Below are 17,284 nucleotides of genomic sequence, written 5' to 3' on the forward strand. Positions count from 1 at the left end.
GAATGTCCATATGGATTTTCACTGGCTGCCTCAGGACATCGTTAACAACACAGACAACCCACTCAAACTTGTTTAACACTTTCTTATGGTTTTGGCAAGCCCTTCAAACTCTCTAGCTAAGGCCACAAACATCTGAACTGTGCAGATTTTTAAACTGCATCCTGGTGGCTTTACCACAGCCGCTGTTAAAAACAATCTCAGACTGAACCCCCCCCCTCCATTTGCTTTATTTCATCCTCCATTTTTTGCAAGATAATGTTTCAGCTACAAGGAAAAGATATTGTCATGTCAGCGTGTAGAAACAATGGAGATTGTGTTGTAGATGGGTTTGGGAGTGGGTGGAAAAATGAGGTTATGTCTTCAGCATAGCTGCTCCAGCGGAGTCAATGATGATAACAGCAGCTCACGGACAGGAATGAGAGATTGTCCAGTCGGGATTCTCCTTGAAAAATTCATCTTTGACCATGTTTACAATCTTGGATATTTTTCTGCCTTGATTAAAGGATAATGAGGATTTTATATGAAAATTTACTCTGCCCTTTTAGCTTTTTGGGTCATAGTAGAATGAATGAATGAATGAATGAATAAATAAATAAATAAATAAATAAAAGAGGGAAAGCAACAAAACAAATGTTGAGTTAAAATAAAATAAAATAAAAAATGGTGCACATGAACACATGTGCAATAAGAACATTCACAATATTCCATAGGTATTTATTTATTTACTTATTTGATAATTAGTTTTATTTTATTTATTTATTTGCCATTCAAGCCAATTCATTTATGAAGATTGATGTGTGATGTCATTATTTAGAAAATTTTAAATGACAAGTAAAATGGTTACTTTTTGTATTAGTTTATTAATTTAAAAAAATGTAAAAATCCTGTATGATTTCTGCTTTTAAAGCCTGTTGATTTTATTTTTATTTTATAATCAAACAAACTTAAAATTATTATTATTATTATTATTATTATTATTATTATTATTATTATTATTATTATTGTTGATAGAGCAAACAAAGAAAGCTCCCAGTTCAAACTTCTTACTCCTACATCTTCATACAAGATTTTCCTTGTGCGGACAGTTGGGTCTGCATTCGCATCTGTGTGTGGGTGAGTGAGTGTGTGTGTGTGTGTGTGTGAGACGGTCAGTTCTGAGCTGATTCAGTCTGAGAAATTTAGCTGGAATTGAAGCCTTTTGGCTCAGAGAGGATTTAGCAGATCAGATGTGTTGGTAGGAGCTTCAGTTTGTTGGTATGTGTGTGAAATCCGTGCAAACATGCAATCACGTGAGCAGCATTCAAGTAAACATTCATGGAGGGTTGGAGTGAAGAAATACAAGAATCTGTTGGTGAGAGTGTGAATGCATGTGTGTGTGTATGTGTGTGTCCTGCGGGGCTGCAGTCTGCAGAGGATGATGTGATTTACCTGGACAGCAAGGATGACCTCACTTGTGACCTAACCCTGTTGAGATGGAGTTATATAAGATAGATGAGGGTAGGACTCCAAGCTTGAGTTTTCCTTCTAACATATATAAACTGAAGCACAATGAGTTTAAATTAAGGGAAGGGGGCTGTGGAGTCAGATTGTCATGAAGGAAATTTGTTTTTCAACTTCATTTTTTACTGGACTGATTTACAAGCTGCCACGTTGTGATTCCTATGAGTTCATACTTTATTAATGCAGGATGAACCTACTGGTCAACTCGACAACACTGATTGTGGATTCAGCCATGACACACCTCGCTTTGAGAGGTTTTTCCCCTGTTCCAGATTCAGAACACAGTCTTAAAATATTCAGTGATGTAACTGATTACACACGTACTGCTTTCAAAGGAGGTAAGAGCATAGAAAAAGCCAGAGGCTGCCAATCAGTGCAGTTGATTATTGATCATCGTGAGTTGAGCCCTTTTATAGAAGCAAATTTTGCATCATTCAAGGAGGGAAAACATCAGAAGTTATTTTAGAGAAGAAACTGTTGTAGCCCATCAATTTGGTAATGGATATAAGGTAATTTCTAAACAATTTTGAGTACATTATTCCACAATGAGAAAGATTTTACACAAGTGGAAAATATTCAAAACAGCTGCCAATCTTCCCAGGAGTGAACCTCCCAGAAAACCCAAGAGCTGCATATCAGTTTCTCCATGCCACAGCATGCAGCCATTTACTGAACTCTTCTAGATAGTAAATTATTCTAGAGTCAAATGTGAGTTCATCTGCCTGATAACTGAAGCTTAAATAAATTTGTCTCATGCAACAGGACAAAGATCCCAAACACAGCCGCAGATCTACAACAGAATCTCTGAAAAAGAAAGGAATCAAGGTGTTGACATGATCCACACCTCAAACCAGAGACGGGTGAACACAATGACGGCGGCAAAAAAATCTGAGAAGCATTAGCCAACGTTTTCAGCAGTCAGCTGGATATATGTAAATTAAAACACACTCATTTTCCATTATGGGTCTTAATGAGCCATGCTACTGATTGTCAACATTAACTCATCTCTGTGTCGGGCTAATTTAGTTTTTATTGGTTTGAATTTTACACACCGGTGGCAGCTGTGAAATGGGTGCATATAGAAACACGATCAAGGACACATTTATTTAAAGACAAATATCAACCGTCAGTCACATGTGTAACATCATGCAGATTGTACAGGAAACAAACTAAGAACAATTAGTCAACATAACACGTGTCCCCCCACACATTTTAAATTTGCATTACATTTAAATATATATATATATATATATATATATATATATATATATATATATTTTTTTTTTTTTTTTTTTTTCAAGCTGCAAAATATTTGATGGGAATAAAGTGTGATCAAAGAGGTTTGTGGTGTTCTCCTTGAAACACCATTGTACTGACTTATCAGAAGCTTCCTGCTTTTCATGAATGTTTTATCATACAGAGAGGCGGTGTCATTAAAGCTCCAGTGTGCAGGATTCTGGAGGAAGAATTGGCTGAATGGAATTATAATGAGCCTTTCATGTTACCAGGTGAATTACGTTTGGACTAATTTGTAACTCTGAGGTTTTTATAGGCAAACTGCAGCCACCACAGCTGCAGTGTTCAATTCATTATTTTTCTTGGAATTCTGTGTGCATGAACTGAACGCTAAATGCACTAAATGCTCAATCGATGACAAGTTTTTGTACCCCTTAAGCCCCAATTGTTCCCTTTATATTCTGTATGTAAGGAGGTATGTCCATTTCAAACGCTGTCATGCGTCCATAAGACCTCTGAAAACTGACCAAATTATGCACATACATGACACAGAAGACAGACATAAGGATCCTTCTTTAGTGTAGAGCATAAATGGGCCTTAAAGGTACAATTAGGTACTTTATTTATTCATATGTTTATCTTGAAAATGTGAATGATTGAAAGCCAAATTTGAACTTTAAGTGGATTTAGTGCTGACGCGACACGCTCAGCACACATCCTCTAAGACACAGTGTCTTAATACAGAAACTAAACCGAAGCAGTTCCAAATATAAAAATATAAAACGCTGGTGATGTCTCTCTTTGTCAGTAAGGAAGTAGATGATGTTAATACGTTCTGAAGGTACTTTCACACCTTCGTGGGGTCAGGTTAATCCATGAGTGTTTCCCTCCTGGTATTTTCTCAAATGCAGTGTGGTGAGAAAACCCTACAGGTGGTGTTCGCCAAACAGCTGATCCCTGGCAAGTAAGAATCAGGTAGTCACGCACCACTTTTGTATGAAACTTAAAGGGATTTAGTCAAAGAAAAAAAGGTTCCTAAATGAGTGAAATGATGCAGAAGCTGGCTGAGAATGAGTGCTCACAATGGTAGAAAAGGAAAAATAAACATCCTAACATGAGAGAACATATTGCTGGGAAACAACACGTTTTCATTAAATAGGTAATAAAAAAGAAAGCCCCACCAATTGTATGTATTTTTGTTACATTTATATATATTACACATTGATAAAAGTCTCAAAGGAATTTCAAAAATACAAATGTACTAGAATTAAACTCAGCCACTAATAAAATACCGTAACAAAATTTAAACTTCAAGTCTTGCAAGTCATTTTAACCATGCCTACATAACCATGCCTACATGACTAAATGTGGTGAGTTGCTGCCATTTGATTGGCTGATTTAAATATTTGTGTTAACAAGCAGTTGAACACTTTAGATTTGTTTGCATTTTGTCAGCATGCAGGACAGTCCTTCAGGAAAATCAGCAAATGTGCATACTCACTGTAAGAGGATCTACCAGCATTGAAAAGACCACATGCACGCAAATATTTGACACTGTGACCACCCTGACCCCTTATGCACTCTGCAGGAAAGCACCTCAAAGTGTGTGAGCTTGGAGGTGGGGATTTAGCCTCTAAATACCAAGTAAAGGTGTTTCCCTGTTTCTTTTTTTTACGTCCTGGAAATGGAAACATCTGTACGGTCAAGCATTAATTTAATTCCATACATTTATATAAATTTTTTTCCATTATGTTTATTTAATCACCAGCCTGGTCGTTAATCTGGTTTTTGCACCCAAATTATCTTTTGATCTTATCTTTGAAATAATCCAAAATTTACTATTGAAAGCAATTTTTAGTGTTGATTTAAGCCGTTTTAATCTGAGATGCAATCTGCTAACAGAAATAGATGGTTTCTGAAGCAAAGTCTCTCTGCAAAGCCTATAATATGATCAGCTGTATGTGTGGATTACCTCACTGGACCCTATTTATAGCAGTAAATCAGCTATTTAGAGAGAAGAAAAGAGAAAGAAAATAAAAGAGCCAGAGGAAAAAGGAAGGAAAGCAGGAAACGGGGACAGCACACTGGGTCATGTGTAAAACCAGTAAAACTGTTGACATATTATACATTCAAAAGGCATCAGCCAATTTATGGAGATGCTCTCATTCTCTTGACAGAGTGAAAGACATTTCAGAGTAAATAAAAGGTTATGTGATCATATTTATTGGTTTTAATGGATTTTTTAAAATGGATCATCTCTTTAAACTCTAATCATGACCTGACTTCAGAACCAATTATCAGCGATGTATATGAGTTTTTTTAACTCTCTAATGTAATTATGTCCACGTAGACACTAATGGACTTTCTTCTGTGTGTCTCCTGGGCAGACACATCCCTCATCCTGCTTTAATTGGTCTGTTGTGAATCACTTCATCCATCGGTGCAGCCGCAGTGAGGCAGGGCGGGTTTATTAGCCTCCATCAAAGAGGCCTGTCACCCTTCATCATTTGTGGCCATCCTACACAACTCCTGCTGGGCCTTTGATCTCTGATTAATATGGACGCCATAATCTGAAGTCATGATCCCTGAGCTTTCTTTACTTTGAAGCATGCCTATTGCTCATGTAGTCTCTCTGAATTATGCATTTTTTATGCTGACTAATAACGGCGATAATTTCTCATGAGTCTGCAGAAGGCATATCTGGCTCGGTACAGATGGTCAGTTTTGTTTGCGAATGCGTGTGACTCATGAAGTCAGTGAAGCCAGAAATCATGTTTCTTCACTGCTCGTCCCCCTAAATCGCCTGCCAGCTATGACTGGATGGCGTCCAAAGCTGCGGTTACCACACAGTGGATCCTCAGCTGCTGGACGTGCTGTACCTGAAAACCAGCCTCTGGATGTCACGCCCTTTATCTATACGCAGAGTAATCAGTTCTGCACAATTACTGGATTAATACACGGAAGGAAGGAGATTCTTTGACACAGAAAAGGGTCTTTCCCTTGATGTGCATTTGAATATTTAAACACGAGTACATAAGGTGATGTTTGCAAATATTTACCATCATCTAACCTCTAAACTAAGATTGTTTAGTGGAAGTGGCTGATGGTTTGACAGCTATGGATAGACTCTAGACTGCATCAGAAACACATAGAGGTGTAAGAAAGATTTACATAGATGTATCCCTACAATGATCAATAAGCCAATCCTATCAATCCAAACTGAAAATACGGATGAAACATAGCTGCAGTACAATTTGTAAGATGTTGTGAGTAGATAGTGTTTTATTAAAATGCCAGATTTAACTCAAGAATACAGTTATACATTAATATCTTAGCTGGTTTTGGGGATTTGATGTGAATGGAAGTGACTGCGTTAAATTAGGACGTGTTGTAGTGTTAAACTTTAAACTGTTTAAATACACACACACGCACCCACCCACCCACCCACACACACACACACACACATTTTTTAAATGGAACTTCCCTGAAATTAGAAACTTTATGTAACATTTGAATGGCTGCACTCAAATAAATCATTCCTGGTGAATACAATCTGTTCTGTAATTGGACACACAGTGACTGCACCCAAAGCAATATGATTAATAGGCAGCTGAGTCCTCAACATGCTTTTTTTTTCTTTTATCATTTTGTTTCTCAGGCTACAAGCTGTCAAACTTTATTTGTTAAAATTGGAGGCACTAGGAAAAATCCAAAAGACACAATTGTGAGCTGAAAAATGAGCTATCATTTCATTATCAGTTGCATACAAGTTGCTATAGTTTGTTTCAAATGACTGTAAGTGCATGTATGAACATTGGATCACCTCCTCTCGTCGTGTGTAATCAGGCATCGCTGCAACATGCTGCATCCTCCCACTGAGCAGTTGCTCACCACTAATATTTCCCTTTGATGATTAGCTGCAGCTAATGAGCTGAGCTTTGATTTGCGTGTCACTATGTTATTGATGCCTCCGCTGTGTATCATGCTTGTGATGATCTGACAGATTTAGTCATCCACCTCTGATATGACAGATTGGGATACAATTTGATTAAATCCACAGATTTACAGCAGTTCTGCTTATCATACAGGTGTCCTTCTGGTTAAAAACACAACAAACAGCTCCAGCTTCATGTCATTTATAGTTTTAAAGGATGTCAGCCTGTCAGTGTGCTACTGTTTACTCCATTTACTGGAAGGTTAAAGGGAGAGGACAGTTGTCTGACTTGTATTGATCGTGAAGAGCTGTCTGCAGGACATTTTTTTTTTCTATGTGCGATGTGTTGTTATGAATGAGAGCTGTGAATTAAGGCTGTTTGGCAAGTTACAAAACATGAATGAACAGACCTCCATGATGTGTTTCAGCTACGATAAATGAAGATAGACTCAGGAGGTGGATTCACAAAGGCGTGCACAGAGAAGGTCAAGGGCACCGGCAGGCCTGAGCACACCAGCGTGAAATTATGTGTCATACTATCTGTGCCGTCTAAGGAGGGCACGTGGTATACTTCAGAGCCTGATCAATTACTGATCAGGTCACATGATGCTGTTATTTTTCTGTTTTCTTGTTTAATGGATTTATTATCCAACGCCTCAGAGTATGTGATATTTGCCCTTTGTGGATGTCAACCTGTATTTATATAATATATTAACATATATTCTTTGTTTGTTTTTACTAGATTATTTAGAATGTGCAAAGAAATATAACATGTATTAGCTCTCAAACATGTCGGTGAAGTTTTAGAAAATGCTGCCCTCTTGTGGCTGTACTCAGAAATGCAGCTTCACCTCTTTTCCCCTCAGGTTTGATTTCTGATGTCAAAAACAGAGATGAGATATTTTATTCTTATTTTTCTGTTTCAGGTTATGGACACACTATCCAAACTTTCCCACACAGCCATTGCACAGGAAGTTGGATTCAGGTATGTTAAAAACATATAAAGATTGTGTCTTGTGATGAAGTTATATCAACATGTCTGTTTATCTTTTATAGGCCTTTTCCTACAGAGGAGAGTGTTGAAGATGAAGACATCTACAACCACCTGGAGGACCTAATTGAGTATGTTTTCCCCTTTTCCCTGCACATGTGAATTACATTCTTATTTTCTGTTATACAGACACATTTTTGCTGTTTATTCTCCAGTTTTCCTTCTTTTCCGTCCTTGTAGATTAATGAGTCATTTGTTCCCTGGGCGTTGGCTGGAAGGCGGCCACCTTTTTGCCCCACTCTTTTCTCACTTAACCACAAGTTGCGTGGGACCGTGGTTGAATCATTTATTGTTCGAGCTCCCTTCATCACACTCATTAAAGTGTTTGTTTATAAGGACAGATTTTCATGTTTTAAAAAATAACCAACCAGGTCAACTGAAACGGATCTTTTGCATGAACAAAGTCAGAATATTTTCCACTTTTAAGGTTGAAGGAACAAAATAGTTACATAACATTGCATAATTCTCACTGCAATCACTACTCCCACAAAATCCTGTATCCAAATGCAGAAGCAGTAAAACAGAATGTGGCCCTTTTATTATAGATTTCTGACAGTAATGTAGTCTAGTCTAGTTTTTTTGCACCAGTTGTCAATTTAAACTCATGTTTGAGCCGTTATGTTTCCACTCTCTTTTACAGCACTGTTGTGAGTGAAGCTACCTTTTTGTTAATGCAGATTACATCACTGAGATACATTTACCTGCATCAATCTTGGCATAAACCAATAACAATGAGTCACTTCTCACTTTAATGGCAGAGATTTGTGGGATATGTTGCAAGTGAAGTCAGTGGAGAGGCCTTAGTGTGTCACTGTTAACAGGAAGCAGCTCACTGGTAGTGACAGAGGTAAACAGCAGGGTGACAGCAGCAGGATGGGAGGTTTGATGTGGGAGTCTGGATGTCGCTGAACAGAACAGAACAGAGCCCATCTGCTCGGTGTACAGAGGCAGGCCTCTTCACATGGCACACAGCAAGGATCTGCTTACACTGAGAACAGCTGATGTGACCCGAAGAAGCCATCTTATCTGACGAGTCAAGGTGTTTAAGATCAGAATGTTTTTTAGTGAAGAGCAAAGTTCTGCACATCAGTTTTAAATGAGGTGTTTTAATATCAAACATATGTAGAGATAATTGACGTCTACCCCTTGTAATAAAAACAAAAAGAGAAATACCAGAATGTATTCAAATCGTCAAAACTCATTTAATTTAACAAAGAAGGAGAAAACAGCAAGAGGATGATTGAGATATAACGAATACATATACATACACACAACCAGTCACAGTTTTGGACAACACCTACAATTGAATTTAACGGGAAAGCATCCAAACTTTTTACTGGTACTGCATCTCTTCTGTTTAGAATATAATAGAGTGGAATTTTATGTAAATATGGATTAGATCAATATAATTTGAATACAAATAATTTAACTGATGTGTTGCTATTAATAATTTTCAACTGTTGTCCTTATTTAGACCTGGATATTCAGTTGTTTTGACATCTTCTACATGTAAATGCTAAAACTACATCAGGACTTAGTAAAATACAATTATACAGTCACCACAACAAGCCCTTAAAATGACAAACATTACACAGTACTCTATAATAGATACCCCAAAACCAGCACTACATACCACCAACCATAACACCCTACAAAACCCCCATCAAAATACAAAGATTTATAGACACAACTTTGGTTTTCTTTAAGCCAGCCCTCAACATTTGTTGTAAACAGTTTTGCATCTGGAATTAATTCTCATTACAATTGGCCACACTTTCCAGAACACTTGTATTCCATCCTGGAATTGTTAAATAATTAAATAGATATTGTTTCCTTACCTCTAAATATTAATAACCTTTCCTTAGCTGGTACATTAATCTTTTTAAGATAATAATGAGAATAAGAATAATATAGCAAGAATTATAACTATGATAATCACAGTATTATCAATAGAAATCAATAATAGTAACGTAGCAATAATAACATAAGTTGAAGTAATTTAGCAATGGTCTTTTTGATGATTTCTTTTTAATGCAGTGTTTAACAAAGCGTTAAAAATACATGTTGGGTATTACATTAGGATTTGACTAACATTAATAACAGATTTTTAGTTAAAATCAGGCATGTCTATTTGGATGCAACTTTTCTGTGTTGTGAAAACAAAAATCACCATATTGAATTTAGACAATAAGAAAAATACAACTTTCCCTTTTGTGCAACTTAGAGACATACATGCTGTTTATGTAATTACAATAAATGTACAGTACAGTAATAAATACAGTTTCATTACTGTATTGTTTGTGTGTTATTAGTTTAGTTAGGCTACTTTTTCTGAGTAAATCAAAATATGAGAAGGGTTAGCCAGATTTGCAAAGCCCGAGCCAGTTGTGCTCCTTTCATGTGTTTCCTATGAAGATTAAAAAAACTTCACCACTTACTGTCATGCTCAGGATCAAACAGCAGTGTGACACGAAACTTCATGAGTATGGCCTAATCTTTTATGTGTGCTGCAGTGAGAATGGGGTAGAGGATGAGGAGGATCTGTATGACTGCGTGTACGATGATGAAGACGGTGGAGAGATCTATGAGGACCTGATGAAGACAGAAGCCATCCCTCCTCCGGTTTGTGTTCTTCTGTCTGTGTAACTTCTCTCATTCTCACAAAACTTTAATTTTAACTAACCTCCTTTTTCCATAGTTAGAGGCTAAATACACAAGTTACAACATACGTTTGATGCCACAATAGTAGCATTAAAAGTTCAGCTGACCCATTTCTTCAATTTCCTGCTTTTTTTGCCTTAATGCTGACATTACAGGTTAAGCTAAGTAGCTCTTAGCTTCATTTTAGCTTGTTTGACAAGGGATTGTTATCTTCTCTTTGATAGATCAATCTCAAAATGTCACAAAAAGGTTGTTTAGGTCTTTTTAAAAATGCATTTGGTTTTTTATGCATAAAGCTTTGTAAAGAATTAGCACACACATTCAAATTTAGCGGTAAATCCATTATCTGTAATGCTAGCAGCTGTAGCACGTTGAAGATGCACATAGATAATACAACAAAACTAGCATTAGCATCTAACATGGTTTTGTAGCTAAACAAAGAATCATATCTCCACTGTTTCAACATTTTTAAAATTTCTTAAAACCCAAGAAAAACTCTTAATGAATATTTTTCTCTGTTGAGCTTATGTGATATCGATGCTTTCTATGTTATATTTCTATTAATTTCCTCTGCTAGATTAAACTCATTGGTTATATTTTCTTGCTACTGTTTGAAAAGCATAATAACAAATGTAGTGAAATTTCTCATGTTTTTGCCCATTTGTTCAGTCAAAAAACATCTGATGTTCTCTTTTAATTGGCAGACAGCCCACAGTGTGGGCCCATAGTAACTGGCCTTTTTGTGTGTGTGTGTGTGTGTTTGTGTATATGTGTGTCTGTAGTCATTCCAGAAGCAGGCTGAGACTGACATCAGGAGTTGCTGTCTAACAGAGATTAAGCAGACAGAGGAGAAATACACTGAGACCCTGGAGTCTATAGAGAAGGTATGTACAGACCCACCTGTAAAGACGGCGTCACACAACTTTATGCTGTCTGATTATTTGATTTTCACTCTGTACTGTCTTTTTAAGTACTTAGAGATACACCTTCAAAAATGCTAACTCTGTTTTCTTAAAATAAACTAATTTGTAGTCTTATTTTCTGTTTAATGTTCAAGGTCACTTTTTGTAATACTGAAGTAAATAAACATCATTTCTAAGGAGTCTGTCTGAGAACTTTGGAAAGAAATGTATTTTATTGCTTACTTATGTGTGGGAACACAATGTTACAGCCCATCCACAAAATAATAATGCATTTGATCAGTGTTTGGATCAGACTGTACTGTCCTGGTGAGATGGTTATGTAGATCTGTGTGTCATCAGCATAGTTATGGTAACATAATTGGTTGTTTTTCATAATCTGAGCATGTGGGAGCATGTACACATTGAACAGCAGTGGGCCCAAGATGGAGCCTTGGGGAACAGGTTATTTTAGTTCGCTCAGACTTATAGTTACCTATAGACACAAAGTAGTCCCTGTCTTTTAAACAGGACTTTTAAATCAATTAACTGCAGTGTCAGATAGTCCTAACCAGTTTCTCAGCCGGTCTAGTAAGATGTTATGGTCAACTGTGTCAAAAGCAGCACTGAGATCCAGTAGAACCAGGACTGACATGTTTCCACTATCTGTGCTCTAGCAGATGTCATTTAAGACACTAGCTAGAGCTGACTCAGTGGTGTGGTGTGGCTGAAAACCCGAGTGGTAGACATCAAAACAGTTATTTAGTGTCAGGCAGTTGTGTAGAGCTGAAATGCAGTTTTTTGATGATGGCTGTTTTTACTGTCTGAGTAAAGACGCCTGAAAGCAGGGACATTTTTACAATCTGTAAAATATCTGAGGCCATGCATCCTGAAACATTCCTGAAAAACCCTGTTGGCAGGGCGTCAAGAAAGCAAGTGTTGGATTTCAGATGGCAAATGATCACATTCAGGTTTTTAGGACTGATTAAAGAAAAGTGTGCCATGGTCTTCTCCGAGTGGACACAGTGATGGCACATGTTCTGCCTCTGGCTTGGGAGCAGTGACTGATTGCCTGATTTTCTAAATTTTGTTAGTTTTGTAAGAAAGAAACAAACTCATTATGGTGCTCATTTTCTTCTTCCTACATTTAACACAAAAGTTTGGTATTTTAGGGAAGATCTTACTGAGCCTACTTGGTATAAGATAATGATTTGCATATTTGTCCTGAATGAAACCAGGGACATTCACATTTCTTCCCAGTTGCGTTCATTGCAAAGGCTATCAATAACTTTAGTATCAGGTTTGTAAATATCTAAATTTGATGAGGTTGTACTTCTTTTATCGAGTGCATTAAACTGAACCACTGAGAAAGTAAACCTTTCCTGGAGAACTGTAGTCAAAGGATGTAATGCATGCACAATAGCAACTGGAAAGAAATGAGAATGTGTTTCCGTCTGTGAAATTAGTACAATGAGTGATCCCAACACACGACAAAGGGTCCTAAAAGACCAGAGTTTTCAAGGAAACCCTTTTCTTGTGGAGGCTTTACACCTTACCCCTGCACTTTTACAGAACTGTGGGAGGCCTGCCATTTCCAAACGTTAGGGCCACAGCTACTTGTCTTCTCCCTCTTGTGTATGTTCATGTCTGCAAAAAGCCCTCGCCTGATTTCCCAGCGGAGCGTCCCAGTAGATGACTTTTGATATGAGGTGGATGGTGGAATTTAGTTTGCCCTCGCCCGCTCCTTTGAGATGCGATGTTGACTATGTAGTGGGAGTTTTTCTGAGAAGAAATCATTAAATTGCAAACTCTGAAAATGAGATTATTGTCGTGACCCAGACAGCCCTCATTGTTTCTGCTTACTGCAGCTTTTTGCAACTTGGCCCCGCAGTATAATAGCAGCTCACGCAAGATGACTTTCCCACTTTTACTCTAGAGAAACGAGCTTCATTCTTCATTCTCTCTCTGTCTGTCTCCCACAGCACTTTATGATGCCTCTCACCATGTTTTTATCCATGACTGAGATTGAGAAGGTGTTTGTAAATGTTCCGGTGAGTCATCTTCTTTCTATGTGGTCAATTTGAGTGAACAATAATAACTAGAATTAATAATCTCATTATTTTGATCTGATGACTACAGATAAATCTGTCGTTTTAAAATATGTCTTTTAAGTTTGTAGTTTTTCTGGGTGTGTTAGCTAAATGCTAATGTCCATATGCTAATGTGCCAATACTGTAAAAACAATGCTAACACTCCAAGTGCTAGGAAGTTTAAATTGTATGTGTTTATTGTTAATGTTGTTAATTGCAATATGTACAAATATTCTAACTGCAATGTTGTAGCTGTTGTGGAACATTGGCTTTCCAACAGAACAGCAGTTCTTCAAGCTCAATGCTAGCATCCACCTGCTAACGTCTTAATAATAAACAACGTATTTGTTACACTTACATTTTAATTCACTAGTGTTTTCTTACTAGAAATAAAGGGTACAAAAATTCATGGAAATATTTTCATTCTTTCAACTACAAATATTCTTACTTTAATGTTGTAGCAATTCTAGGTGTGTTTTGGCTGTCCAGCAGAACAGAGGTATCAAGCTAAATGCTAAGGTCAACATACTGATTTGTCAATACAAACAATGCTAACACTAGCAGGCTTCTACTTCCTCATTTTATTGTTAATTTTGCATTTTAATTAGCTAGTATTTATTTTCCTAAGAATAAATAAAAGGCACAAATTGCACGCCAACAATCACATTGTTCAGGTAGACCTGTGGTAAAATATAAATGTTAAAATATAGCCTGGCTAAGAAATTATCATTACATAGTGTTTGAGTTAAGGCACTTTTTTTTTCAAAACAAATAAGTGGTAACTGGTGAGCCATTTTTTTTCAAATCATTCCCATACATGTTGAATTTCTTGAGAAAATGATCAACATTTTAATTTACAGGTGAAATCACTGTGAATTGCAGAGCTAAATAAAAACAAGAGGAATGGATGATCGACACTGATGGTTGTCTTTTGTTCTGCAGGAACTGGTTAAAGTTCACAAGTGTTTACTGCAGGAAATCCAAGACTCAGTTCACCATAGAAGTGCCCAGAACCTTTACCAGATCTTCATTACTTTCAAAGAGAGGTATTGCTTAATTTTTCATTATTTATTTTATTTTTTTTTTTTTCAGAAAAGTGTTGGCCTCTGATCTTTTTGACCTTTTGTTTCTTTAGGTTGTTGATCTATGGGAAATATTGCAGCCATGTGGAGACAGCCATTGCCACCCTTGATGACATCTGCAAAAACAGAGAGGATGTACGCATGAAGCTAGAGGTAAAAAGTTTCATGGCTTCTTTCAGTTGATTACAAATAAATAATTATTTAGTGTAGCAGTGACAGATGTTCAGCAGAGCTTCAGAGTGGTTAGAGAATGCCCTCAAGTGAGCGCATGAGGCATTGCAGGAGCTAATGCAGCTGACAGCGTAGATTACTAAAAGGCTTCAATATGCTTTTACGCTGCTCCTGTTTGTAGATGGTGCAAAAAGTAAAATGAAAGTCCCTTTTTTCCTGGAAGACAGTGAAAACTGTATTCTCAGTAGCGTTTATACATAATGCACACACTATTGATTCCTTGCCTTTGTACAGGAATGTTCAAAAAGAGCCAACTACGGCAAGTTCACTTTGAGAGATCTACTGGTGGTTCCTATGCAGCGGGTCTTGAAATATCATCTCCTCCTGCAGGTACGCTATTACAGCTTTTTCTATCCTGTCTCTGCTATGTGGCCACCTTGTAGTTGGTGTGTGATGCTGTACATCTAAAATCCTTTAGGTTGATGCTATGGATATTATATTTTTTAACATGATTTACAACATTATTTTTAAATGATATAGTGACATTTGAAAGTGCTTATATCAGGATTTCATTAAGCTGTGTTTTCCTCTGTATGAAAGTAGATTTTTTTTCTCTCCACTGTGTCACTTGTGTAATTAAACTGTCTATATTTATCCATCAGTCGTATTCCAACAAATCACTCAGTGTTTGGCTGTAGAGGATGTCAGTTACAGTCATATTAGATTACACTGTAACAGACAGAAATTTAATTAGCTTTAAAGATGACTCTTAGTGAATGACAGTCAAATAAAAGAGGTTTTTCATTCAACAAAGGCTCCATTAAACCCTCACTATCACTACCCCATTTGTCCACTAGAGGCAGCATTGACCACGTTTCGCTCCTCTTTGCTGAGTTTAAATAATTGTCATGCAATGGAGACAATCAGGGAGGCAGAGAGAGGAAGAGTAGATAAAGTGGAGTGAGGAATGAAGGAGAGAGCAGCAGAGAGAGAAAGACAAACACATGGATAGATGGATAAACACAGAGAAGAAGCGTTTTTTAAGTGTTGAGAATATGAGGGCTGTCACAGTGAAAAAATGACCCATGTGGACTTTTTAAAAATTCTTATATTAAAGAAACATGTAAAGTATTAAAACAGCAAAATATCATCAATATCTGGTGAAAGTATTCATATAAAAAAAAACACTACTACATATCCAAACACTGAAACAAGCTGTCCATGTGAAACAAAAATAAACAGATAAATATAGAAATGAATTAATAAAAATAAATACATTTAAAAAAAATGAGGAAGAAGATGAACATCTTGGCAGAATGATATTAGAAATAAATAAATAAAGAAAATAGATGCATCTTAAATCATTTTAGAAATGAATGGTCCTATTTGGTTTGACTACCAGTGAAGGAAAATGTGATAATATTTAAAGCCTTTCCTTTAATTTAAATTTTTAGAATAAATTTTTACTATCTGTGCATTATTAAACAAAGCAGAAGATGTAAACTCTTCGTTTGAGTAGGATTTCATTTTAAGGATAAAGAAAATATATATTTTTCTAAATAAATTAAACGTTTCAGAATCAAAAGACAAATGGCAAATAATTTAAATGGGAGATTGGAAAAACTTCACATTTGATTTGTTTCTACCTTGAATTTGAGGAGGTGTGTTAAACTGCCGCATAAGATGAGAATTGGATTTATTTCAAGGCATTTCTTAGTCTGTGTAGCTTCTTTTCCTGAGATTAAGCTTTGTTTTTGTAATGCCGTTCATGTCATAATTAACTTAATGTTGAATTCTTTAATGTTTACATATGATGCTGATGTACCTGCAAAAGTTAAACATAAATAAATACAAAGAGAAAAGAAACTTGTAGGAACAAAGTGAATCTTTGGTGTCGACAGGAGCCCAGATCCCTGCGGGACAGCTTGGTGAAAGCTAACTGCAGCGAATAAAGCATCTGCTGGGTTACTTTCTCACACGGTGACAGCCAGAATCTCTGCAGCTAATATCTCGTCACTTCCCCTCTCTCTCCAACCTTCTCTCCTTTTCCCATCCCCCCACCCCCACTTTTTTTTCTCTTTTGGTCATCAATCTTTTGCTCCTTCTTTTTCTTCGCCTGCGCTCGTCATTTCTCTTCCTCCTGAACTCGCAGCAACATGATTCCCTAAATGAGTCGGTCGTTTATGGCCCCCGCTTTCAGCGGGACCACTCCCTTCCCCTGTATCCCGGTGGATGTGTGGAGATGGGAGCGAAGCTTGATAAATTGGCCTCTGCCGTCCTGCTGGTGATAATAATGCCCAGGTTGAGCTTGACTGACACCGGGGATTTAAGCAATGCCAAGAAGATGTATACAGTAAATCTCCCTTAGCAGCTCCGAGTGTGTATAAGTGTGTGTGGGGCCTCATGCATCCGTGGCATACGTCCTTTTTCCTTCACTGCTGAGGTCTGAGATGACTTGTTTACACTGCAGTGCTGCATTGGAAAGTAATTTCAGATACACACTTGTGCACACACACACACACACACCTTGAACCGATGAGTCCACACACACACACACTCACACTAAGATACACATATGTGGTATCTGATTTATTTCAGGACAAGGTTGTTCTTGCAGCAGACTTTTTCATTTCATATCTCCAGGCAAGGCCTGAAGTTCA

The 17,284-nt window shown here is 37.1% G+C and overlaps 1 protein-coding gene across 2 annotated transcripts in view; it reads left to right on the top strand.

Moving 5' to 3' along the window:
• Nucleotides 1-17,284, top strand: part of LOC121628876 (guanine nucleotide exchange factor VAV3) — a 106,257-nt gene that overhangs the window by 44,697 nt on the left and 44,276 nt on the right. For both annotated transcript variants that reach the window (XM_041968253.1, XM_041968254.1), the window contains exons 3-10: nt 7,597-7,655; nt 7,727-7,792; nt 10,235-10,343; nt 11,165-11,266; nt 13,264-13,332; nt 14,314-14,417; nt 14,507-14,606; nt 14,919-15,014. In XM_041968253.1, coding sequence (XP_041824187.1) covers nt 7,597-7,655; nt 7,727-7,792; nt 10,235-10,343; nt 11,165-11,266; nt 13,264-13,332; nt 14,314-14,417; nt 14,507-14,606; nt 14,919-15,014 — 705 coding nt within the window. The remainder of the gene's footprint in view (nt 1-7,596; nt 7,656-7,726; nt 7,793-10,234; nt 10,344-11,164; nt 11,267-13,263; nt 13,333-14,313; nt 14,418-14,506; nt 14,607-14,918; nt 15,015-17,284) is intronic.

Source organism: Melanotaenia boesemani, chromosome 18, assembly GCF_017639745.1.
Source record: "Melanotaenia boesemani isolate fMelBoe1 chromosome 18, fMelBoe1.pri, whole genome shotgun sequence".
Lineage (NCBI taxonomy): Eukaryota > Metazoa > Chordata > Actinopteri > Atheriniformes > Melanotaeniidae > Melanotaenia > Melanotaenia boesemani.